Consider the following 26684-nt stretch of genomic DNA (forward strand, 5'->3'; position numbering starts at 1 on the left):
GGAGATTGCAGAGTCCGGAGAAAGGCTAGGAAGGACTAGCCCCGAGGGAGGCTTTAGGCCTCGAGGACTTGGCCTAAAGCAGTAGCCACTGTCCCAAAGTGACCTCACTTGGCAGAAAGGTGTCTGAAGTCACGAAACCATTCAGAGCCCATCCAGCCACCTGACGGTGTATAGTGAGTGCCTTCTTTGTGTTTGTCATCGCAAGGCATTCACCCAGCGTGAGATGGAGAGATCCCACCCTGGCCTGGGGTCCCCTGGCCCAGCCAGTGAGGAGGCCAGGACAGAGGGCTGGACAGGGTCCAGAGATGAAGCGTAAGGCCCCAGATACCACAGGCCCCCACCTCCTGTGCCCGTGGACCCACGAAATCTGAGGAGCACTGGGAGAATGCCCCACAGACACGACGAACAGGCCACCTGAGGCCCTCGATGCTGCATCTGTGCCGCTCCTCTCGCCCCTCAGGGAGGTCCAAGTATGGAGGGGCATCTTTGGCTGGTGGGGCGGTGGGCTCCATGACAGACCTGGCCCTCAGAAACCTCTGTCCCTGTTCTCCCGGCTTGCTCCCGGCTTTCACATCACACTGCAAACCCAAGCTATGAGTATCTGTCCTAGTTTACTGTCCTCCTCACTCCTGAAACCAAAACCTCACAATGAATGCCTGACGGAGGCCCGTATCGGATTTCCCTGCCTCTGGAGCTTGCCTGGCTCTCTGCCTGGCTGACCACAGTTGTCTTGCCATGGCTGGTGTCCCTGGCCAGTGCTGAGGTCATGTCTGCAAGGCGGTGGGAGGGACAGTGACAGGCAGGGTGGGGACGGCACTCTTAGAAAGTGCTCTCCATGGGATTTACTACGGGAATCCTGGAGCTGGACAGAGGCAGCAAGCCCTGCGATGGGGAATCCACTGGGCCCTGGCTTCCCCCAGGGCCCTGGACCTCTGGCCCCTGAAGATGGGTCAACAGAGGAGAGATGTGTCTGGGGACTGATTATTCCCTTTTGCATCCAAGCATCTGTTGGGACAGTAGAGCTTTGTTATAGACCTGGTCTTTGGTGTGACTACATGTGTGCATTGTCTGTGGCCTTTGGGTCATCTGGCCTCAGTTCAAATGCCAGCATCACTACTTGACGAAACTGACTTCCAGTCTCTGAATTGGGGCTTCAGTTTCTCTAAACTGTAGCCACTGTCCCTATCTCTAAGTTGGGAGTCAGAAGGGACAAGTCATACTGCGTATCGGACCCGGCCTCCCCTACACAGGACGCAGTGAGTCAACAGCCTCTATTACCCCAGCAGCTGCTTCCTAGCTACCTGCCTGCCTGGGTGCCTTTTTTGGAACACACAAGTCCATCACTCAGCTTTTAGAACCAAAATGGCTTTCAAAGATCTTAAACACCTGTGTCCATGTTCTTTCTCTGTGCTCCGGTATCCAGGCCTCCCATCCCAGCAGTCCCTTCTGTGTCCCTTCCCAACCCACGGCCAGTTTGCTGTTCCTTGCATCAGGAACAACCTCTCCCTGTCCCTCCTGGTCACAGACAACTCATGCATCCAGTCTGCAGTGACTCTCTTTGACACCCCCAGACTCCGTTGGGGTCCTTGCTTGAGCACCAAGAAGCACTTACACATAATCAGAGTGGATGGAAGGTTCTAGCTGTCTGTCCAACTACCTGTTAAGCTATCTGAGGCCAGGGTTCATGGCTGATTCTCCCTGTCACTCCCTAGGGCACACAGTCAGTGCTGACACATCTCTCCTCATTGGACCACAGTAAGCCCTCAGGAGAGGTTCTGGGAAGCACCCATTTTTGCCTGCCCAGTGCCTAGCATGGCCCCAGACCTACCAGGGAGCCAATCACTGCCGCTGAATGGAAGGAGGTTTTGTAGATGGAACACGGCGGGAGTGGCGCTTCTGGAAACCAAGTGAGCTCCCCAAGCCCACTGCTCTGAGCCCACTGGTGGCAGCCACCTACCTGGTCCCCAGAGTGTGACGCACTGCTGCTCGTGGGTCTGGCAGACGCCGTTGTAGCAGTAGCCGTCCGCCCCCTGGCACGGGTGCCCGTCATGCAGGTACACGTTGGCGGGGCAGTGCGGGCTGGCCCCCGTGCAGAACTCTGGGAGGTCGCAGGAGTTGCTGGAGTCCCTGCATGCTGTTCCCGCCGGTTTGAGCTGGAAGGAGAGGCTGTTTATAGCACGTGCACTGCGGGAAAGGGGGAGCGGCTGCCCAGCAGCGCCCCTGGGGCAGAACGGAACAAGGCCATCCTCATGAAGCCTCACATAAAAGAGCAAGGATTCCAAAGCAAGAGAGACCCCGAGAGTCATTAAATAAACAGAACCTTGTCCTGGGCTCTGGGGTTCACCTTCTATGGGGGTGGAGGGGGATGAAGTCAAGAGTTGCTTCTTTTGAACGTCATGCAATGTTAGGGTTTTCTGCTGAGCAGACGGGCTGCTGGCTGGTACCTGCTCCCTCAGAGGAGGCGTGGGAAGGGAGCGCGGGCTGATGGGCTCCTTCGTTTGGAAGGAAGATCTCTGGTGGCCAACACTGTTACGTGTTTTGTGATGACGTGGGCACCTGTGGAGTTAGCGCTGTGCCCCGATGACAGAAACCATCCCAAGGGCTCAGTCACAGTAACGTTTCACTTTGTCATCAAATCCTGGAGCTGGAAACCTGTCTGCCAGACTCCACGGTGGGGGAGGAGAGAAGGGCCGAAGCAAGGCAGCAACAGGAGAGGCTGGGAACCGTCGGCCACCGCCTCACCGTTCCGTGGTTGAAGACACGAGGGTGAAGAGTGGCTGCTCAGAGGCCGCACAGCCAGCGGCCTCCCCCCTGCTCGTCCCCGACACTCTTCCCTGCCAGGAGCTCTGCACAGCCAGTGACCTCCCCCCTGCTCGTCCCCGACACTCTTCCCTGCCAGGAGCTCTGCACCAGGAGCGCCCGCTTCCTTGAACAATCCCTCAGATACGAGTCACAAGTAGAAAGGGCAGGAGGGACATAAGACTGTGTCACGCCCTTGTGACCCACCGGGCTCGAGCGGGGGAGCTAAGACGGAGTTTCCTGTGAGCAGAAGGCCAAAATCAATTGCTTAATTTGGAAGGATATAAAGTCCACCCTTGGAATCCTTGAATCAAAATCTCGGGCTTCCAGATCTCGGCTCTGAGTAATGAGACAGGCCTTGGAATGGCCAAAATGAACCCAGTCCTGGTGGCAGGAAGAGCCAAAGCCAGAAGCTGGTGCGGTGGGCGGGGCCGGCCTGCTGGGGTCCTGTGTTAGGAGGACCGCAGGATCCAGATGTTGACGCCACACTCCTGGAGGAGCCCACACGGCTTCTCGGCCCCGCAGGCAGCTGCTCCTGGGGTCAAGCAGGGGTGGAATGACAAGGGTCGGGCCCGGCTCCCCAGCTGGTCCCATTACTGGGGACGTCACGCACCTCCAATGGCACAGCAGGCACATTTAACACGGAGCCCGAGTTTTTCTGGCTGCGTTGCTTTCGCCCCACTAATAAATAGCTCATCCCAGCTGATGTAGCCCTCATGTGTGCCAGGGTGACGGTGAGAGGAGGTGGTGGGGGACACCAGCTTGTGCGGTCAGGGCCACCATTCTCACAGCCCAGGTGTCCTGTGGCCTGCCCCAGAGAGGAACCCGCGGAGCCCGGGGCTGGTCTCGGGCCCAGAACACTCACCTGGCAGTCTTGGCAGCACAGCCCATGGGCACACACGGCGTCCGGCTTCAGGGTGCACGTGCTGGCGTTGCAGCAAAGATTCACACATCCCTGCAGAGGGGAGTGGGCTCTGTGTGACACGGCCGCAGGTCGTAGGGGACAACTACTCACAGAAGGCGGGACCCGTAAAGGGAAGGAAGAACCAGAGGGCCTGGCCCTTGGGCTGAAAACCAGCCTGGCCGAGAGTGACTTCATCTGTGACAAAGCCCGGCCTCTAGGAAGTGCTTCTGAACGGACGGGGTGAGCCCCCGGGAAGAGTCCGTGGCCCTCAGTGCCTCTGGCGGGGGGTGCGGGCAGGGAGCCTGCAGGAAGCCTGGCTACCACGTCTGGCCAAGCTCGCAGATGCGGAAGGTCTCCCCACAGAGAACTCTATCGGGATCACCAGCAAGCTTGGAGCTGACTTAGAAACACAGAGACGTGCACCAATGGAACTCTTTCAAAGACTGGCCCTCTTCATCTGGAGCACGCCGGCAGGGTGTGAGGTCCCCGGTTGTGTTCAGACCACCGTTCCCTACGATCCCACCAAATGCTGTAGCCAAGACTCCTGCTCGGCCCAGCGGGGCTGCCCCACCCAACAAGGCACCTCGCAGGTCGGAAATGCACAAGGACCTAGATCACCGGAAGGTCCTGTGCCCGCTGATTTGCAAGGGATTTAAACAGTTAGATCAAATACTACTTGCATTGTTCTCTCTGAAATGAGAGAAAACCTCCTTTGCCAAGCTGTTCTTCATAAGAACCCGCTTTTTAGTTTTCTAACAAAAAACCCTACAGGGCATGGACATCTTTGCTTAGCTGTCTACAAAAGGTCTACGCATAGTGCCTAGGGTAAGCATGAAGTCCTAGGACTTTAGGACATCCCAATAACCTGGACTTCACACATTTTAGAAGAAACTGAATTATCAGAAGGAAGAGGTCAGGGGCACCTGGGTGGCTCAGTGGGTTAAGCCTCTGCCTTTGGCTCGGGCCACGACTCAGGGTCCTGGGATCGAGCCCCACATCAGGCTCTCTGGTCAGCGGGGAGCCTGCTTCCCCTTCTCTCTACCTGCCTCTCTGCCTACTTGTGATCTCACCTGTCAAATAAATAAATAAATAAATCTTTAAAAAATACAAAGAAGGAAGAGGCCATAGGGTCTTTGGATTAATTTATCAATGTCCTTCTATTTAGTATATGACATGAGCAGAAGAATGTATACACTATTAGCTAGAGGGAAGGCAACCATGTACTGTTTTAAGAGTAAAGTCATTTAGTCCTGAAAACCATCTTCTGCAAATGAGTTTATTGTTAGGATTATAAACACAATTAACAACATTTTGTTGATAATCCAGAAGGTTTAGGACTATCCTAGATCTCTGAACTGTACCCTGCATAAGACTGTGAATTATGCTCTCATGTGGTGTTTATCATTTGCCCCTGTTACACATACATCCAGAGTTATTAAATTTTAAATTCGTTCAAGGACTTTATAAACATCCGGAGTATATAACATATACAATAAGATAAAAGTGCCAACCAGAAGTCATAGCTGTAATTTTCAAGACGGCAAGGGTTTCTAACTCAGGGACTTACAATTTAGGAAGTGGGTGTTTTTTTTTTTAAAGGAGTCAACTGATTGCATTCCTGATCAGTGTCATCAAATATACAGCAGTGTCATGCTGCACATTAAGGTCTAAATGGCTCTACTAATGACACACTAACCCAATCACAAATTTCCCCGAGCTTCTAAGTTAAATCAGCCCTCTGAAAACTGGATCCTAAGATTCGTTGAGAACTACCTCCCCCCACCTCCGATCAAACCACCAGATACTATAAGCAGCCGCTCAAATGGAAACGCAGCCAAGCGGCATGGCTTTGACTTCAAAGGGGATTGATAATGTGAGAAAGATAACTAAGTTTAATGGATATTTGCAGGCTACTGGCATTCTATTGACTTTAAACAAGGAGACAGGGCTGCTTTCCCAACCCTGTTAGCCGGATGAAGGAATGAGTTGTCAGGACATCCTCATGGTGGATGTAAATCCATGCCCTGCATGGAAGGCTTCAGCAGCCACTTGCCTTTGTCGCAACCCAGGATCTGTTTCTTCCACAGGACTGTACTTATCAGAAGAGAAACATTCTTCCTCTGCTGATACACGTATTATCTTAGCACTCAATAGCAAAGTTCAACAGAGCCAATGAACACTAGGTCTCCAAAGAAAAAAAAGAATAATGAAGCCATTAGAGGATGCTGCAAAGACCCCGTCATTCTTGGGTTGGGGGCGGTGGACCCGGTTCTTCACTGCAGCACACTGGGGTGTCTACGGTGCTGCTTCTTGAAAATAGTGGAGGTTATTTCTGGGAGCAAGGGGGCAGAAGTCAGGTCCACTTGTGAGCTGGGGAAGTTGTTCTGATCCCATTTGCTCGCTGATGTGGTGAGACACCAAGTCCCTCTATGGGTGAGGGGGTACGCGGGCCAATAGAAGCACGGGGGTAACACGTACTCCCAGTGCCTGAGCACTGGGGATGGATACAAAGAGCCCCGAGGAACTGAGCCCTGCTGCGGCTGTAAGTTTTGGCCACAGCGGTCTGGAAACTGGGTACTGTAGGTTGCTACAGTGTTAGATGCAGTTTGAAAAGCAGAAACTGTAGCACTGCAAATTGAAGCAAAAGTCTCGTCCATGACTTTGAAAGAGTTCTTGGACAAAAGGATTTTAGACGGGGAGAATGCCAGTTCTCTTCAAATACCAAGAAATTACCCTGTGAAGTAAGGACCCTAACCCCAGACATATCCAGTTGGGAACTATGTGCGGGTGGAATGTGGCTCTCCAGGAGGAAGGAGTCGGATTTAATCAGCGCTGCCCCGCGATACCGCATCCCGCCTGGAGAGACAGTAAGCACCCTCCCAAAGCCGAACGCCTCCTCGATGGAGGTGACGTTGAGGGTCACGGCCGTGGCTGGCCAGTTGCGGGCACTCAAACCTTTGCTGACGTGATGGTGGTGGGGATGGCGGTGGTGCTGGGGATGGTAGGGATGGCAGTGACGGGGATGACAGTGGTTATGGTAGGGTGATACGGGAGGGTGACAATGGCGGGGACGGTGAGGGTGGCAACAGGGCCGGTGTTGATACCGGAATGTGGAGCAAGTGACTGCTAATGGGCATTCTAGACCTGAGAGTTCATGACTCTAAGAAGAGCTGTCAAATTTACTTAGATTGAACAAGCAATTACGAGGAGTTCAAATCAAAGACAAACCGTTTGAAGTCCACATGGCCTCTCCTGAGAACCACGGGTAATTTAAACTAATTTTGTTTTTCTTCTTCAGGTAATTAGCAAAATCCCTATGGAATTTCCCCTTTGCATGCCCCATCCCATGAGAGTTTCAAGTGCTCCTCCACTAATCTGAAGAAGAGTTTCTACAGCCCCATGCATGAGGTCTTGCTCCCGCACAGCCATCCCCCCCAGCACCTTGTGACCACAATTCCTGCTGCTCTGGACCAGAGCTGCTAGCAGAGATGAATCCCGGGTTTGGAAAGGGCACACAGACATTTGATGGGACCACCCCTACAAACCCCATCCCCTGGTACTTATTCAGTCCTGACAATCTTGCAGAAATGGCCAGACTGAGTCCAAGATGGGTCCCACTGGTTTGCGAAACCACAGAGACTGGGAGATTAAGCAGATGAAGGAGATTCTACAATCAGTTGCCTGTCTGATAAACCCAGGAATCCAAGGTTTCTGCACCTTTCCTTCCACCCCAGCACCCCCCTTCAGAGCAGCTCTCCCAAAAATGCTCTTCCTGAGCCCTCGCCAAGCCTGTCTGTCCATCCAGTGAAGCCTGCCTTGAACCCGTCTGCCATTCCAGCTGGCATCAGCTCTCGGGGAGGGGATCCCACATGCAGAAGTCTTGCAATACAAACAGCTCGCTTTGATTTATTCTAAACACAACCTCCTCCGAGCTTCCAGGAGGCACTTGCTTTTACCAGGAGGTCTCACTGTGTCCTGTCTTTCTCTTTCCTTCTCAAGATCATTCAGAGATTAGAAAGTGGCTGTTATAATTTTTACATTGATTAACTTTATCTTGGGCCCTACAGAAACAAGAAATTTTCCTGACATTGGCTGGGAAACAGGGTTAAGTAAGCCCTTTGCTGGATAAATCTGTTTTCTGCTTTGGCTTATTGCTTCTGAAAGCTAACGAGGGAGGAAGCAGAAGCCCAGAGCCTCGGCTCGTGCATACAAAGGTGGCTGTGCATCAGGCAGAGATGTAATGGGGGAGGAGGGGGGCTCTTGGTTCAAAATGAATGTTGCTTATTCAAATTCCCCCTGGTCCCTCGCCTTACAAAGAGAAAGAAATGATGCTTATTAGCCATCTGAGGCTAGCATTCCTAAGCTTGCTTCTCTGTTAAACTCAAAGCTAAATGCTTCTCCATTGTTCTTGTCCTCAGCTCCCCTCACTTACATGGTATCCTTCAACACAGAAGATTCTTTAACATTTCCAACCAGAGCCACCATTGTCACAATTCAAGAGCGCTACCTTGGCTTGTGTGGCTGCTCGAGGTGGCCGTTTAGGACTTTGCCTCCTGAGTTTCTAGCACTTTTGTTCTGCAGCATCCTTCTTGCACACACACCCTGCGTTGTGAGCCGCGGCCGCAAGACCACGTCCCGGGGTGAGTCTCTTACCTCAGGCTCCCCGCAGTCACACTCCTCTCCTTGTTCCACATAGCCGTTCCCACACTTCTGGCCCCCAAAAGACTGCTTCACTTCCGGCAGGTTGAAGAGGCACATCCCCACGCCCTTCTCCAGGCTGACCTCCAGGTCCTTCTTGCTACAGCTGCTGAACACCATGGGGAATGGGAACCTGTGGAAAGAGCTGGAACAGTCAGCTGTCAAGGCACAGGGCGGGCAGGTGTTCATGGCACCCACTGACGACACCTGCCCAAGTCTCCACTGTTCGTCCCCAGGAACAAAGGCTTAACGACCTCGAACTAAATGAGGCTCAATCTCATGACCCTGAGATCACGATCTGAGCAGAAACCAAGAGTTGGACGCTTAACTGACTGAGCCCCCCAGTTGCCCCAAGCAAGCTATTTTTGAATGACAAGCAAATAGAGAATATCTGAAGTTATACTTAACCCAATGGCCCTTCCTCCAATAAACAGTAATCAGTGAGTTAAAATGATTACAAATCTCCAAAGGGAATTTGATGGCACCAAATATTAGATTCCTCTGATACAATACAATTCGAATCGACGTATATTTGAAAATGTTTCCATCCAAAAAGCCACTGGTTGCAGAATGTCCAGTGAACTGTTGAGGTCTTGGCTTAAGGAGTCAAAGATCGGTTCATTCATCTTGATGAAAAATGTGCCAATGGACCAGGAACGAGGTATAGAAGCGACTCCCCAGCACGGTGTCAAGAACCCATGGACAGGATGTATCTATCAGCCCAGTGATTACTAAGATGGAGATTTCTTCAATTCAGTCACAAGGAAAAGAATGACATCAGGAAGATGCTTGGCACAGCCAAGCTCATCACCCTAATTCCTAGGTGCCAACTCTGCCTCTGAGCTTTGGGTGATTGCAGAATTAAAGTTTTTGGGTAGTGTGTTCACTACTCTTTCATGGAATCACTTACCCACTTCCTTACTCAAGAAGGAGTCTCCAGGAGTTTATGATAAGCCAAGCTCTGAGGAGGATCCCTAATATGGTTGGAGCCCTTCCCACTGTCCCCCTCTAGGGCCTTTGCCAAGGGAGCTACGGGACACACCTATGCCCCACACCACCTCTCCATCTATAGAAATAAGACATGGATGCATATTTACATATACATAAAGTATACCATGCATGCTTATCCATATAATATAGGATTCATATAAAAATTATAATTATATTCGGTTAAACGTATCTACAGATTTTCAAAAATAACTATATATTGAGAACCTTCTTTAAGCTGAGTGGCATGGTGGGTGCTTTCTCAGTAATATTTCTTTCTCCTTTTTATACTTTTTTCTTTTGGACTTAAAACTTCCAAGCAATCCAGTGAGACACGTAGGACTGTTCTCATTTTGCCAGCAAGACGAAGGGTTGCTTTGTGAGTTTACAGTTAGGGATGGAAGACCCTGGATTTGATTCCAAGTTCAGTTATTTCAAAACCCATTTTCCTCATGACGGAGGTCCGTGCACACTGCATTACCTGGAGGGGATGGCCAGAACATGGCCAGTGATCAATACACCCTTGATGTGCTAATTTTTTTTTTTTAAAGATTTTATTTATTTATTTGATAGGCAGAGAGGCAGGCAGAGAGAGAGAGAGGAGGAAGCAGGCTCCCTGCCGAGCAGAGAGCCCGATGCGGGACTCGATCCCAGGACCCTGAGATCATGACCTGAGCCGAAGGCAGCGGCTTAACCCACTGAGCCACCCAGGCGCCCTGATGTGCTAATTTAAACACGAAGGACATAACCTCCTGCTGCCCACCGTATGCCTGGATCGGTATCTCTCCAAGTGTGGTCCTCGCATCAGCGTCACTTGAAAACCTACTGCAAACACAAATGCCCAGGCCCCACCCAGACCTACTGAGTCAGAAAAACTCATGGTTGGGGCCCAGCAACCTGTGTTTTAATAAGCCCTCCAGGTGATTTTTAAAAAAAAGTAGAGGTACAATTCACATAACAGAGTCCTCCATTTAAAAGTATGCCATGTAGTAGCTGCTACAACATTCGTAATATTGTACCACTGTCCCCACTAGTAGTTCCAGAACATTTATTTTCCTGAGCCCCCAAACCAACCCCATACCCATTAAGCCATCACTTCTCGTTCCCTCCTCCCCACAGTCCCTGTCAACCACCAACCTGCTTTCTGTCTCTTTGGATTTGCCTGTTCTGGACATTTCATAGAAATGTAATCATGCAAGGTGACCTTTTATGTCTGGCTATTTTCACTTAGCATAATGTTTTCAAGCATTATTTATCAAAATTGAGGTTTGAGAATAACTGACCTAGATTTAAAACTGAGAGGTCATAAAGGTAATAGGGATAAACCACATCTACTTGGATCAGAAAATAAGAAATACAATCTAGGTGCATCAAAGGTCACCCTCCAATCACTCAAATTAGAAATTATTCTGTTTTACACCATGGTTCCATTCTCTAAGGGAAAAAAGCCCTAATGTACAGCATTTTGAAAACATTATGTACTTTTAGGCAGATGCTAAAAATTCCATACGTATCTACCCGTCTTTTAAAGACAAATTCAAATCATGAATACATTTTCGGATATCCTTCAGTGTTGCACCAGAATGGGGAACCAATCATCACTATATACTAATTAAAGTGCCACGGAAGGTTCTGGTCATGGAACACGAGGTTTCTGTCTGAAGCAAGTTCCTTCCTCTTGCTTCCAACTCCGCAGTGTGGGAATTCTGCCTGCCTTTGGTTGGTTCTGTTCCTGCCTCATGGGGGAGCCGTGTTCCCCGCAGCACAGATGAAAACAGCACTACGCTGGGCTACATTGTTGCCCAGACCATGGAAGGTCTTCTGTAGCGCAGGGTCAGTGGCTTACAAAGACAAACTTCAGTTCCTTCCAGAGCTTTCGGGAAGCTCATCATGAAGTGCTTTTTAACACTTCTCGTAAATTATGCCAAATATGTCAGGAGAGCTGCTAATTGACTTGACGTATAGCGAGGAGAGAGCGGTGCAAAGCAATAAGACGGGAACATTATTTAGAAAAGAAGGCCTCCTGCAAGACACCTGTCCTCCACACGAAAATGCTTCCCAGTGATTCTACGTCGGGCCCAGAGAAACTGCTGCTCGGCTCACGGGCGGACACCACACGGAGTGACCTTCTCCTGCTCAGACGTGACCTCTGCTGTTACATCTTCCTCTGCCTCAAGTTTTTCACTACCAAGGGCACTTGGGGGCAAATTCACCACACAGAGTGCAAGGTCAGAAATAAAACGTGGACAAAACTGGCAGCTGCAGACATGGGGGGAAACAAAACACAAAACCCACTTTTCGAAAGAGGAACACCGCTTAACGCTTCTCACTGTAAATGCTGCCCAGCCTCCTACTGTAGCCGTCACAAAGCTGCCAAGTAAAGCATTATTAGGGGTTACGTTTACTTTGACAAATGTGCAGTCAGAAAATTCTTTGCTTACAGGTGCCTATTGTGCATTTCCCTGCTATACTCGTGGGGAGAACCACACTAAGCCAATTTATCAGCCCTGACAGTAGAAGTCGGCAGTTATCTGCCTTGTGAAAGCTCTCCGGGGATTATCCGGAGACAACGGCCCTTCTTGTTGGAAACGAGGCAGCCGGGGAAAGCAGGTGTGATCAGGCTGGACTGAGGGGGACGGGAGGTGACTGTGTGCCAGGTTTCCTGAGACGTCCTCGCTTCTAATAAATGTGGGTTGGGTCCTAGAGTCCGGGTTCCCAGCTCCGAGCTCTGGGGGTGACATCAGTCTGTGCTGACCGCAGGAAAGACACAGAAGTGACCCGAGGAAGGAGGGGAAGTGGCCTGCACAGCTGCTAGGAACCCCTTGGAGGTGACACAACCGTGTGACAGGAAAGGGCAGCGTCGCAGGAAGTCGGGACGGATGGGAAGCCTTCCAGATTTGCTTAAATCGATTGGAAAAGAAAAAACCACCACCACCGCCTCACTTCTCCCACAGCTGATAAATGATTAAGGCATAGCTGGTTCTAGAAAATGTGGTGCCGACATTCTGCTTCCTGCTGGTCTCTTTTTGCAGACCAGAGTGGAGTTTCGTTTCCTCCTGACAGGAGAAGTGACATACTCGGCAGGCCTGGGGGTGGGGGCGCGGGTTGCACGGAGCCGGGAGAAAAATCCGAAGGGGAAAACGGAGTCTGAGCACCCCATCGATCACAACTAAAGCCACGTTTTAAAACCGAGCCTCTTTTTCACATCTGTAGGAACGGGGTGCCACGACTACTTTACATGCCACGGGTCAGGGTCAGTGAGCTTCCGACGGAAGCGGGGCGAGCCTCCACTTACCTTCGGAGCACGGGGAGAGGCTGGGTGCCGTGTTCATAGGAAGCAGCTGTGTATTTCTTTTTAGAATCGCTGCTTTGCTACTTCAAATTACTGACTACAAGTGCCTTGTACGTTCAAGGACCTAGAAGCATTTCGACAGGATGCAGAATTCATCCTAATTGTGGCCCAAACATAGCCATCTTTAGACTTTAAAACCACAAGTACATGTCAGCTTGAGAGGAAAATGACTCAGGAGGCCAAGAGAGAGGAGGCAGTTGTGTATGCTCCCTCAATGAAATGCATACACAGTGTGAAAGGAGCGAAAAGACCCAGCTCCAGAATGGCAGGGCTGGGTTTTCTCTCACTCGACCGGAGCAGGGACGGAGGAGCAGCAACAAACAAAAACGCACTTGGACCCCTTTTACCTGCCACACTTGGCCACGGACCCTGGAGGCTCCTTCCGAGTCTTTCCCGAAGCTCGGGTCACGGGAGCACCCTCTCCCCGGTCCTCTGACCCTGCCCTCCACAGCCCAGGCCAGGCCCGAACACAGCACACCTGGCCCCCGTGCTCGGGGAACATCATCTCATGACTCATTCTGGAGCATTCCCTCCACAGCGAGCCCGAAGACCTATTTTTCAAAAACAACTCATTAGTTAACAGTTCAGAGCTGATGCCTCCGCGTTCCTCCTCCCTCTAGGAGTGCAAACCTCGTCCCTTCCTAGCCGAGCCCGAGGCCTGTGTACAGCAAGAGGGTGCAGGAGGTCACTGGTAACCTGGTCAAGTTTCAAACCAAAGATTCTAGGACCGTCTTCAAAAAAAACCAAAACCTTTAGTTTTCTCACAGTTGTGCCCAGGACTGAAAACTCGATCAGCGAGTCTGGAATCGAGGGAGCAAGAAGGCGGTGCTGTTGGGACCGACCGGCCTGGTCTCCGGCCGCCTGGCGGCATGGAGGCGCCGCTCAGGGAGGTCGGCCCGTGGCAAGCGTTCTCCACGCCACCGCCCCGGTCAGGGGTAATGAGCATAGATACGAATGGTCAGCGAGCCCGCGCTGTGGGCCAGGGGCTCCGGGGGCCTTCTCGCTCACCCGTACCCCCACGAGTCAGATGACATCGTTTCTGTTTTGCAGAGAGGGACACGAGGCTCTGAGAGCTCACGTACCTCTGCACAGTCATCTCAGGACACAGAACACAGCTCTCTGACCTGATGTCCCATGTTCTGCGTGGGCAGCCCACCTTGCCTCCAAGGCAGTCAGGAGGCCTGGGGAGCGGCTTCTAGAAGTTACTCCCAGGGCGGGGGCCTTGGGGCAGTCTCAAGCAGGACCTGGAACAGATGACTGAGCCAGGACCATCAGCACGCATGGAGAGGCAGCTGTCCTGAGGCCTTGGCTCCCTGAAGTCAGGTTGAGGCGGAAGAAAACCCCAAGATCCTGCACGTTACCCCAAACGTACCTTCAGGGACCTCCCTGAACGTCTTTGGTGTAATGGGAAGCAGAGGCCCCGTCTCGGGATTTATCGAGAAGGCACACGCCTGGGGGAGGGGGGGAGCCTGCTCCGGCCCCAGCAAGCTGTGGGCAGAGGAAGGAAGGGCTCTTCCACCTGGAAAGCAGCGTGGCTCTGCTGGGAGACCCTCCCAGGTGTGTGTGGAGGGGGCGGAAGTGACCCTGAATCTGCCTTCTGCCCACCCGTGGGGGCACAGGGCACGACCCTGAGAACCCCGGCTCACGCGCCAGAACGAAACCCGGGGTGCCCGAAAGGAATTCCTCCCGTCAGCTCCAGGAACGGAAAGTGACTGCATTAGGGCCAAAGGCTGACCCAGTGGGCCTACCAGATGGGCCGCAGAAGGCGAAGGAAAGCACAAGGCCAGGAGCAAATGATCAAAAACGTCCTTAGTAGGACATTTCCATTGTTAATAGCAAACACCTGGGATTCAGAAGGAAGCCATCTGCGGCACATTATAATTCATGGCTTTACATGTGAACTTTGACCTCTGCTCCTCCTCCCTGGAAAACAATTAAAGCACAAATGTAATTTCCTAGAATTTTTAATAAGGAAAGAGGCCAACTGCGCTCCACCGGTCCGTTGAGAGGTACAGGGGAGATCTCTGGACGTTTCCAGAAATCAGACCTCTCACTTCTGTGTGCTGATGGCGGTTTCCTCCTGAATCCAGGCCTGCAGAGTGGGGGGGGGGGGGGGCTCAAGGCAGGGGACCTGGCCCATCAGAGACTGTGTCTCAGGTGAGTTCGTCAGCTTCATTGTAAGAAAAGGCCCCGTCTCTGCGTGGGGCTCATCAGGGACTGAGCTCTGGCAGATGCAAACAGACCCCGAGGTGAGTCAGGGGCAGGATGCATGCCGGAGAGAACGCTGGTCTCTTCGCGCCGGGGCAGACAGACCTTCCCATCGTGGCAGGCAGATTTCGCCAGACACTGCTGCCTCTTAGAGTCTGTAATGGGGAAACCACTTTGAATCAATTATGGTAGAAGAAGTAGTCATGCCGGATACCTCCAAGCCACCCAGCCAGGACTGAAGTTTGCGTGAGTCCTGTCCTTGTCTCACTGAGCTCCCGACACTGGGCTGGCCCCTGGCTCCACCCCACCCTGCACCCCTGCACCCAGTGATTTGGAACCGAAGTTTCCTTCGCTCAGACACAATGGGGAGGCGTGGAGGAACAGGCTGAGAACCAGAAGGTGTGGGCTCATGTCGCGAGTCTGATCCACACTACCTATGGGCCGGTAGGCTCCCCAAACCTCGGTTTTCTCCTCTGTAAAACGGAGATGGTTATATTGTCCTTTTCTATAGGCGCGATTGAATGAGAAAGGAGATAAGAAAGTTCTCTGCAGACCAGGGAGTGGTCTGTGAAGTCCATAAGGCCTTACTCTTGCCACGACTTTTAGATTTTACATTTCTGAGCCCTCTCCTCCCACTGCAGCTAAATCAAGCAAAGGCTTTCAGGAGAAGCCGCTTTGAGAAGAACTTCACTTTTTGGAAGCGAATTGCTCCCGCCACCCTGCTCTCCAGAGTACGTCGGAAAAAGCAGCAGTGGACTCCGTCACTATTCACCGCCCATTTCCCTGGGGGTTCTCGGCCCTTACTCTAAAAGACAGCCATCTCAGAACCTTCTCTCCAGAGGTTCAGCCATTATACAAAAGGGGAAAGACGGCCTCACTCTGCATATATCTTATTGTGCGGCGATCACCGTCCATCTGTCCGTCCGTCCACCCGTCATTCCACCCACCGTTCTTTATTCATCCGCTGACCCATCCACCCTTCTTCTGGCCGTCCATCGGTCCTTCCGTCCACAACCACTGTCCCTTCTCCCACTGTTCCTTGCTTCCGTCCCTTCGTCATGATCCACTCATCCAAGCACCCATCCTTCCAGAAATTCAGCCTTTCATTCAGGAAGTACTTACTGCACCTCACCACGTGTCAGGCACCGTTTTAGGGGCTGGGACCTGGGCAAGGGCAAAATACATAAAATTTCTGACCTAGTGGAGCTTGAGGTGGGTTCTGCGGGATATCGTTGATGGCAGAGAGGCCTAAGAGACCTTGGTGAGGCCAAGAGAGGCCCTTGACCTCACCCTGGAGCCTCCGTGCCAGAAGACCTGGGGAGAGGAGGAGGCCACGGGTGTGTGTCTGTGTGCGTAGGAGGGGGAGGGAAGCATTGGCAGAGTTTCAGCTATAATGTTTTCACACATGTTCTACCACAAATAAAATGCTGGATTAACGAGCAATGACAGGAAATAATTCTTTGCTGCTGTAACATAAGTTGAAGGGAGTCTGACGAACTAAATGTTTTAAAATTGGGGCAGCTCGCCTGCCTCCCAGAAGTCATCCAGGGACATTGATCTGTACCGAGAAGGCTTCAGTCCTCACACGAAACCCAAACATGGCTGGGGCAGTGTCTATGTGGCAAACCCAGAAACAGGCGGAATGGCCCAGTTCCCCACTCGCCCTCAACCTTAATGCATACAGCCTGGCAGCAAGGAGGTCCCTCGAAGCCTCCCTCTGGAAGGTGAGCATGCTTATCTCTGACCATTACCCCAGGACACATGCCCTTCTCCTCTTCCTGAGGTTTAGCTGCTGCAAATTTTTATTTGAGGGAAGTCATAGGAAAGTGGGAAGGCAGGGGCTCGGCACCCGGCGACTCAGCCTTATGTCCTGGAACTTCCGGTTGGGTAGTTTAGGAAAATGTAGGCAGTTCATTCAACTTTCTGAGCCCCAGCTCTCTTCTCTTTAAAACAGACATAGCCATACCCACAGTTTACTGGGTAGTACCCAGTAATACCCACATGGTTTACGGATGCACTAGGACACTGGAATGCAATCCTCTAGGGGCAAAGTCCAGTTTTCCTACGGGCATTTCCCCCAAACTGGGTTATTTCAGAAGCAGGGGCTATGCCGATGGAGCTCTCCAGCTTGACCTCTCTGTTTTGCGTCTAGCTTAAGAGAGAAGGAGGATTCTACTATGCCCTTGGGCAGTGACTTTCAGTATTGGGGCACTGCATTAAATGTAGCCAAACGCCTGTATTTTCCAGCGAGTACCAGCTATTGACATAGAGAGGAGTAAGAACGTTCTCTGTATCGGTGTGCTCTCTTGAACTCTTTTCAAGAATCTCTCCTGCCAGTTCCTTTCCCCATTACGATAATGTCAGGATATAGCCAACAGAATAACTTGGGCTGGATAATTAAGCCGATTCTGAGCAGCCGTGTTTAAGTGTTACTAGAGTCCCTCATTCTGTCCCTTCCTTGGATAAAGATTTCCATTCCCCCCCCACACTTTGAAGACTGATGCAAAGCCTTTCTTTAACCTTTCACTGAGAAAAAGAAATAATCATCTTTAAATGAAGAGTTAATATGGGAAAATGATTTCCCACAAATCCATTCTTTTAAAATTCCCTTATGATAAATGTATTTCATGATCTCAGTTCCTCAGCGTTCAAAAGGGGGGGGTGAGTTTTAATTATATGTATTTTGCACTCTTCAAGAACGCGAGTTCTACAAAGAGTACAGACTCCCCGAATACATCTAATTTCTATCTATTCCTAATCACATCCCAAACTCTGAGGAATCTTTCACTGAAAAGCTCCCTTTAGTTCCTTGAAACACATTTTCAGATAGAGGTCTCCTCAAACAGAAAACCAGTTTTCCAGTAATGTGAGCTAGGAAATCTCGGGCAGCCTGCCCAACCCCATTCAGTTCTTCAGGGTTCAGACTGGACTGAGTTCCTGGACATCTTCCCTGCCCACCATCCCTTTCAATGTTTTGCTCCTTGTTCACAATGAATTACTGTTGTTTTTAAGTGTGAATTGGTATAACGGTTATGTCAAAAAATGTCTCCTTATCTTGCAGCAGCAATACTTACGGTGAGATGCTATGAAATCCAGGACCATGTAAAGAGACTAGATTAGGTGACCCTGCAGGGAGCCTCATGGCCCCAAAAATGTCCCCCGGCAGAGTCCTGAGGCTCTAGCACGTAATCTGCACGGTTTACTTGCCTGTCGTCCCACCGCAGTATGAGTTTCCAGAAGCTTCCTGCCTCCTGTGTCTGTGCCCTCCCTCTGCTCCCCAGGACTTGGCACACAGGGACACAGTCAATCCGAGCTGAGTAAATGAGAGGTTTTGTAATGACTGGTTGCCTAACCCCACGTCCTGCAGGGGCTGGTCCTGAGTCAGAGGCAGGCCTGATGTCTTCTTAGTTTTCATCGGAGAAGGTTGAACCCGGGTGGAGGCCATCCAGATGTGCTCCGCGTCCAGACAGCTGTGTAGCAAGTAGGTATGCAACGAATGTTTCCTGAGTTGAACTCCATTGGACTGAATGAACCGATGATACCAACTTTGGAGGACGCAGCGTGGCGAGGCTTCCAGCTTAAACGTGCTTATTCGATCCAGTTGGAGATGTTACTCCTGAATGTCCGACCTCGTCTTAATGTAAACTATTTACACCACTTGAAGAGTGAGGGGTCATCTTCCTCTGATTTCCTTAACCTGTGTTATCCTGGGCGCACAACACGCTGCTCTCTGTTCTCTGCTGGCCGCCGCGGAACATTCTTTGCTCAGAGCCATTTGCCAGTCTGGACAAAACAAACCCAAACAGCTCCAAACCCCTAATCTTAGCATCAGCCTGAAAACTATGCAGTAATTCCTTTCAGACGCACACACAAACACACACACTCATGCACACACGGAGTGCGAGAGGGCTTTTCCACGGCTCTTTGAAGTCGAGGCCTTAAAGGATGCTTACTAAAGGGACAGCAAAGTGAACTCCTAAACAGAAGAGCACTCTGTACATCCTGTATGCAAGGCTGGAGAAGCGAGGGTATTGGGGGGGGGGTGCTCTGCCCCATGTGCTGAAGCAAGACCCTTGTCACTGAATTCCAAATGCCTATTAATTACACAAAAATAAAACTAGAATTTATAGCCTATCACTTTGGTGTCTTTTTTTTTTTTTCTTTTTAAATAAGAAGCACACCCTGCCTTTTTAAAATAGACACAAACCCCTTAATTTGGCAAGCGATCCTACCTTGGACACTGGTGATCTTAGAAGGGAAGAAAGCTTGAAAGGTTAGGTCAGATCAGATTACTGCCCTGCCTAAAACCCTCCAAGGACTTCTCACTGCCCTGGAGACAAAACCTCCTTCCAACCTTGTGGACGGCGCTTTGCTTGCTCCCACTCCTCCCAACCCTCCTTCTCTCCAGCAGCACCAGCAACCTGTGCCCCCCAGGCCTCACCCCCATCCTGACCCAGCCCCCAACAAGCCCCTGGCCTGCTGTCAGCACCGCCCCCACATCTCCTCCGCCCAAACCCAGGCCGCCCCCACCCTTGCAGGCTCTCTGACTGGCCTTTCCTTTTGGTCTTCACTTCAAGGTCACCTCCAAGAGAGTTCCTCCCCAAGCCCCTAATTCAAGTGGGGCCCCTCGCCCATGTGTTTCCTTTCCATCCTCTTTGTGTCTTTCAAAGCTCTTTAACCTGCGATTTTCAATGTACTGTTTTTCAAGTCTCTTCGCCCAGAGAGTGCAAGTTCCACGAGGCGAGAAGAATGTCCTGTTGCTGGCCGTCACCCCCACTTCTACGAGAGCGTGTGAAACCTCACAGCTGCGGGTTAGCGCGTGTCCCAGACTCAGCCTCCTTTCCCCCATGGCAGGCTCCCTTCCTCCAGCTCTTTCCAACAGAGGACTTTCCGCAAAAAAATAAAGGAAACCCCAAGAGCACTTTCTGAATGCCAGCACTGCTTCCTGGGGATCCGCTCTGGAAGTGACATTTACAATGATGCTAAACATCTTTTTCTGCACGTGTTCAAACGATTCACATTTTTCTTACTCCCCTAAGTGTGGCTTCATCCTCCACGCTTTCAGCCCCAATGCTCCAAGCAGCCGACGAGTCAGTGGACCCCAGAGTCTAACTCCCACTCGAACCCCCAGATACTGCTTTTGCCCAAGACTGCTTCCCAAGGCAGGTCTTCACGTGAACTACGCGAAGACAACACAAGCTCACGCACGCTTCCAGACCTTTCCAGGTGTTGCGGTCATTAACGGTACGACCTGTCAGGAAGCCCCTCGGACCATCCCTGAAGGTGCTGCTGACCTCCCACCGCCGCCTTGAAGCGGGCGTGGGCACGAGCGTGGTTCTCCCCGGGCATCGGGTCCCATTTGTCAACGACGGGCAGGTGCGGAAGGTTCTGGAGTTCGGATTGTGGGAAGTCTCGATAAAGAAGACACAAGGCGTGCGAAAGGCTATGCTTTCCCCCTTGCCACCATCTGGAATCGGTTCTTTCTGATTTGGGGAGACCGGAATATCACGAGAGCAATCAGGATTCACCTCTTTTTGGGTCCCCTTCGAGGCTAAGACTTGAGCAACATTTTGAACATTGGCTGCTTATGCCTGAAGCCAGGAGTGCGGAGGAAGTTGGGGGAAGGCGGGCGTCTGGCCTACGCCGAGCCGTGCACACTGAGACTGTGGGTGCGTTGCTCAGTGACTGTTCTGTGGCACTGGCGGTGCTTCCAGCAACTCCGAACAGGGGCTGTGGAAGAGGCCCTCCACGATTTAGACCCTGCAAGCTAAGTAACAACAGTACTCGCGCTGCTGTGTATTTGTGGAGTGATTTACAATTTACAAAGACATGTGATCTCGTTTAATCCACTCACCGCTCTCGAGGGGACCCCACGAGTTAAGGGAGAGACCACATTGGGATAATATGGCAGATTAAAAGCAGCCAGGAAGTTCTGCAGTGCGTGATGGATGGCTGGGGGTTGCCTGGGCGGCCTGACCTCCCCCTCGCTGTGGGTTTTTGTGATTAATTCACCCACTTGCTTAGGAAGTTTCTTTCCATCTGAGAAAATTAAAAACACCACTTTCTGGATGGGAATGTGAGATCATAAACGAGAACCAAATAGAAAAGATTTACACAAAAGCACAAACTCAGCAAAAGAGAAAACTTAGAAATTGCTAATAAGGTATAAATCAAGTAAAGGCTATTAGCAAACCCCTGGTAAAGGGAAAAAATACACCTTTGAAATGATTTGCTGAGCTCTTAACAATAGTGCTTCTACCTGTGATTTTCAAATATCTCCGGGGCAATTTGGCTCATATCCTTAAACACTGCCACGAAGACTTCCCAATTTGAAGGACTTTACATAAAGTTACGGGGAGCGTCAGAAAGTAGGTCTTGCTATTGTACCTCCAGAATCACATAATTCTTAGAGCTGTAGGGTCTTCCTCGTCTGTGCCTTCCCCAGGACCGTGAGCACGGAGCGGGGGAGGGGTCCAAACAATTCAGTGACTATGGGAACAAGTAGGGGAAGGATGGGCGGATGTACAGAAGGTCCGATGGAAAGATGGGTAGCTGGACGGATGGCATGAACAGCGAGTGCTTGGATGGGCGGATGGGTGGGTGGATAGAGTGAATATGAATCAGTGCACGGACAGATGGACGGAAGCCAGGAAGGAAGAAGACAAACTCACTCATTCTCTTGATGAAGAATGGTTAACACCAGAGGGGTTACTCCCTCGCCTGTATTACCCAAGACAACTGGTATCAGAATAGGGGCTCCCAGGGCACGTCAGTCCTACTCTAGTGTCTCCAGCCTAGATTTTCTTCTCTTGCATTTGCCAGTTTTATCAAGAGTTCCGAAACGTTCACGAGATCGGTCACTGGGAACCACTTCCGGAGGCATGTAAGCCGATACGTTGGTGTCTATATGATAAGCAGGGAAATTAAGCAAGCAGTGAGTTTTCTGTAGCCACTTGGGAGTTCATCCAGAAGGAGAAAGCACGAACACCACTCAGCTGTATGTTAACTTCCTACAAACCTCGTTGTCTGAGACCCTCATGGCGCACTGGCCAGTGATGCTGGGCTCTGTCGGGCCTGCTGGGATACTGGAAAAAGAAGACACCTACCGGCCGCTGGCCCAACTTCACACCCTAAGAAGGAATTCTTGGTCCCAAATGCCCCCCAAATTGTTATCCTACCTCTGCCTGGACAGTTTAAATGAGAAGGAGCACACGCTTTCTGGGAGGAACCTGCCTCCCTTTGGAGAGCTCCCTGGTTTGCATGTAGGGTTTTATAATATTTCACTTCCTGTTGGTGTTGGCCTAAGATGCTCTTGCTTTGGGCTCTGGTTCCTGGCTTCAGTTGTCACAGACACAGAACAGATCTCTCCACTGGGTCTTGGTAACACCCTTGAATTGTGTTTAAGACGGAACTAGGAGCAAAAAAGATGCCCGTGAAGGCTCTGTGAGTGGTGGTGCTGAAGACAAGCAATCACTTGCTAATCAGGTGACAAGGAGGTGCCGCAGGAACATCCCTCAGGCATGGCAATGTCCCGGATAGGAGCTGTGCCCTTCTGCCCAGTCTGGGTTTCAGGGGCAACACGGAGCCCCAGGAGCTATTCGATAGGAGCCTCCCAAAGCTGTTGTTCGCAGAAGCAGAATTTCCCTCCGTAACAGTCCACCCCTTATACCTCTAGCCGGTGCCCCCCAACCTGCCCCGCCCAGGGCCGGTCCCTTGCCAGCAGGCCTCCACAGAGGCCAGTCTTGGGGCTGCCAGCCAGGACTTGCTTCCTGCCCCAGCATTTCCTTCCAGCAAATCCAGAGAGCAGGCTTCACCTGGGAAGGACCACGAAGAGAAGCGTTGGGAAGGACTCACTTAGGTATAAAATAAAAGAAGACGATTGTAACAAGCGTGTGTTCTCCTTTCCTAACGAACATCTCCCCACACGAGCACAGCCCTCTAGTCTGGGACGGGGCCTTGGAGGCTTCAGGGTCTCATCAGAATCTGTACTCGATCAGTCCACGTGCCATCTCTTCCCACCTCATTTGGATGCTCCCTTCATGAAACGACCTTCCTTTACCCCTGGACGAACCGAGTCTCTAGTTTCAGGAAGGCATTTCAGAGGGAAGAACAGCGTGATTTACTTCATTTAAACCTCTCAAATTCCATAAGGTGATGCCTCAGAGGTGGGGATGCTGCTAACCCCCCGGCCCCCCGCTAATGATACACGTCAGGCGCACGGGCCGCAGGGCCAGCCCCGGCGGCGGAAGAGGCTCTCCCCAGCCAGCATGTGGCCATGTGACCCATCTAACCCTGCCCCCTTGGCCAAGTGAGTTTTCCCAGCCCTGGGCTATGGGCTCAAATAGAAAACCAGTGCTCAGACAGTAGGATAGTTTGCAATTTCTAAACAAAGACACGTCCGTCCCTCCCCACTCGCCACTTCTCAGGGAAGAGGTCAGTCCTCCAGCCTTGTGGCAGTGCAGTCTGTTTGCCCGTGACCCACCCTCTCAGATGAGCCCAGTCTGCTCTTGCTACTTAGAAATGGATCTCCTTCTAGAAGTTTCTATGGGTGGTCTGGTCAGAAAACCCGGGAGACTATTGCTTAGCAATTTCCCAACAAGCAATTCAACCTGTGGCAACTTTGAAAGCGGCTGGAATGTTGGTACTTGCCCTGTGGAGGGGTTCATGATGCAGCCTCCTTTGTCGGCAGCCACGCTGCAACCACAGCCTCGCTCCAGCGTGTCGTGGTTCATCCCGAAGTTGTGGCCCAGCTCATGTGCCAGGGTCACGGCGGCGCCAAGGGGGCTGTCTGAATGGTCCTCAAAGCAAACACAAGAGCACAACGTATAGTTCACATCTCCTTGGCTTTTTCCCAGCCCCTGTGCACCTCTGTCCCCCACCATTGATCTTTTGTTAACATTTGCTCCAATCCAATCCCCTATAAGGAACAAAACATAGAGCCCCATTATTTAGTTCAAACATAAGTCAGAGATGTGACCTATTTTATGAAACCAGCTCAGGGGCCCTTCTGCAGAGGAATGCACACATGTAGGACTCCTTATGTCTTTACATGAAATGTTCAAGGCAATCATCTCTATTCTGTTTCCTGCAGTCTCTTACAAAACATCTTTCTTGGGGCACCTAGATGGCTCAAAAAAAGTACTATTTTACCCTAGACGGAGATGAGGCTAGATGAGGGGAAGGATACTTTGTGACATTCTCAGTAAGACCTGAACAGGGGCTACTGAGTATCCCTCCCGGCCACCCTGCCCCATCTACTTGGTAGAGAAGGATACTTGGAAAATTCACAATAATTCACAAAAAAAGCAAGCCACATTGAGTAATCTGCTTGAAGACTCAACTGCATTAAGATTATAATCTAGTTATGTGTCACTCTTGCTGGCCCTTGTTTTGTCAAGTCAATTTTAGAGATGGGTAGAAGCACCCTGATTCTGTGACGGTTGCTGCTGGGGGCTCACTCAACTCTTTGATGGGTTTTGGAAGGTGGTCTCTCCATTCAGGGAGCATTGTGTGGCCACTCCTAACTTAATGAACTACATGGATGATGTGGCTAAATAGATATTAGAGATTATTGTTACTTAAAATAGTATTACTAAATTACTAAATACTAATTATTAAAATATTGTTACTTAACTTGAGCAAACTAAAATTAGCTAATTACTAAAGGTAATTTGCAAAAAATTGATTGTGCCCATCAGTGGTGTTTTTTTCTTTTCTTTTTTTTTTTTTTTTTTGGTTTCAGGAATTTAGTGAAAAATAAATAAATAATAACACTTTTTAATTATATTAATACTATAATTCCAGCTAAATAAATAATTTATTCAACTGGAATTTAGTGATAAATAAATATCTATTTATTTTATTATTATTTATTTATAATTTAGTGATTTTAGCATTTAGTGATTCATCACTTACCTATAACACCTAGTGCTCATCACATCAAATGCCCTCCTCCATGCCCATCACCCCTTTTGCCCATCTCTCCATCTACCTCCCCTCCAGCAACCTTTAGTTTTTTCTCCATAGTTAAGAGGCTGTTTTGGCCTTATTTTATTTTTCCTTCCTTTCTCCTTTGTTCATCTGTTTTGTTTCTTAAATTCCACCTATGAATGAAATCATATGATATTTGTCTTTCTCTGAATGACTTATTTCACTGAGCATAATACACTCTAGCTCCATCCATGTCGTTGCAAATGGAAAGATTTCATTCTTTTTGATGGCTGCATAGTATTCCATTGTATATCACTGTACATCACTTCTTTTTCTATTCACTGGTTGATGGACATAGGGCTCTCTCCATAATTTTGCTATTGTTGATAGTGCTGCTATCAGTGTTGGGGTGCATGTGCCCCTTTGGATCACTATTTTTATATCCTTTGGATAAATACCTAGTAGTGAGTCGTTGGGTTGGAGGGTGGCTCTATTTTTTACTTTTTGAGGACCCTCTCTACTGTTTCCAGAGGAGCTGCACCAGCTTGCATTCCCACCAACAGTGTAACAGGGTTCCCCTTTCTCCACATCCTCTCCAACATCTGTTGTTTCCTGTGTTGACCATTTTAGCCATTCTGCCAGGTGTGAGCTGGTATCTCACAGTCGTTTGATTTGTATTTTCCTGATGATGAGTGATACTGAGCATTTTTCCCTTAGTCTGTTGGTCATTTGTCTGACTTCTTTGGAGAAATGTCTGTTCATGTCTTCTGCCCATTTCTTAACTGAATTATTTATTTTTGGGGTGTTGAGTGTGATAAGTTCTTAACAGATTTTGTATACCAGCCCTTTATTTGATACAACATTTGCAAATATCCAGGTTGCCTTTTAGTTTCGTTGACTGTTTCCTTCGCAGTGCAGAGACTTTTCATCTTGATGAAGTCCCAACAGTTCATTTTTGCTTTTGTTTCCCTTGCCTCTGGAGATGTGTCAAGTAAGACATGGCTACAGCTGAGGTCACAGAGGCTGCTGTCTGTGTTCTCTAGGATTTTGATGTATTCCTACTTCACATATAGTTCTGTCATCCATTCTGAGTCTATTTTTGTGTGTGGTGTGAGAAAGGGGTCCAGTTTCATTCTTCTGCATGTGGCTGTCCAGTTTTCCCAACACCATTTGTCGAAGACACTATCTCTTTTCCCATTGATATTCTTTCCTGTTTTGTCAAAGATTAGTTGACCATAGAACTAGGGCCATCAGTGATGTTTCTAAAAAGGCCTGCCAACCACAGAGCAATAAAGGCACCCAGGAAAGAGATAAGAGGTTTTCCAAAACACTTCCAGGAAAGAGTGACCCTGGGTTTTGGAGAAAGCATCGTTCCTGACACAGAATATCTTTGTGGGGCTTCTTCTAAAGGCATGTAGATAAACGGTTATACAGGCTTTTGCTTGCTACAGCTGCAGCTGACTCCTTCCATAGCCCCAAGTCTCACAAGAGAATAGCGTATCAAGGGACAAAGTTATTCTTAGAATAGATGAAATTCCTAATAAATTACTTTGCTTAGATTTTACAGTTTCCTGTTGTAGGAAGCTTCACAAATATGTTTCAGGAAATCAATTCTCAAGAATAACACAGGTTGGCAAACAGAATGTAGCCAACCTAAGAATGTGAAGGGTTGAATTTAGCATGCTTTGGCACAAAATTCAAGGACTTCGTTCTTTAAAAATTATTCTTTATTTGATTTTTTGTATTACTGAATTTCTTGGGTTTGTTTTTAATTGCAAAATTGTTTTACATTCTTTCATGGATAGG

The 26684-nt window shown here is 49.9% G+C and overlaps 1 protein-coding gene across 1 annotated transcript in view; it reads right to left on the reverse strand.

The window, feature by feature from the left end:
* Positions 1 to 26684, reverse strand: part of ADAM12 (ADAM metallopeptidase domain 12) — a 328649-nt gene that overhangs the window by 46308 nt on the left and 255657 nt on the right. Inside the window, exons 11-14 of the mRNA XM_044236851.1 lie at positions 23598 to 23746; positions 8357 to 8534; positions 3665 to 3754; positions 1958 to 2153 (exon numbers count right to left, since the gene is read on the reverse strand). Of these exons, the coding sequence (XP_044092786.1) occupies positions 1958 to 2153; positions 3665 to 3754; positions 8357 to 8534; positions 23598 to 23746 (613 nt within the window). The remainder of the gene's footprint in view (positions 1 to 1957; positions 2154 to 3664; positions 3755 to 8356; positions 8535 to 23597; positions 23747 to 26684) is intronic.

Source organism: Neovison vison, chromosome 2 (genome assembly GCF_020171115.1).
Source record: "Neovison vison isolate M4711 chromosome 2, ASM_NN_V1, whole genome shotgun sequence".
NCBI classification, from domain to species: Eukaryota; Metazoa; Chordata; class Mammalia; order Carnivora; family Mustelidae; genus Neogale; species Neogale vison.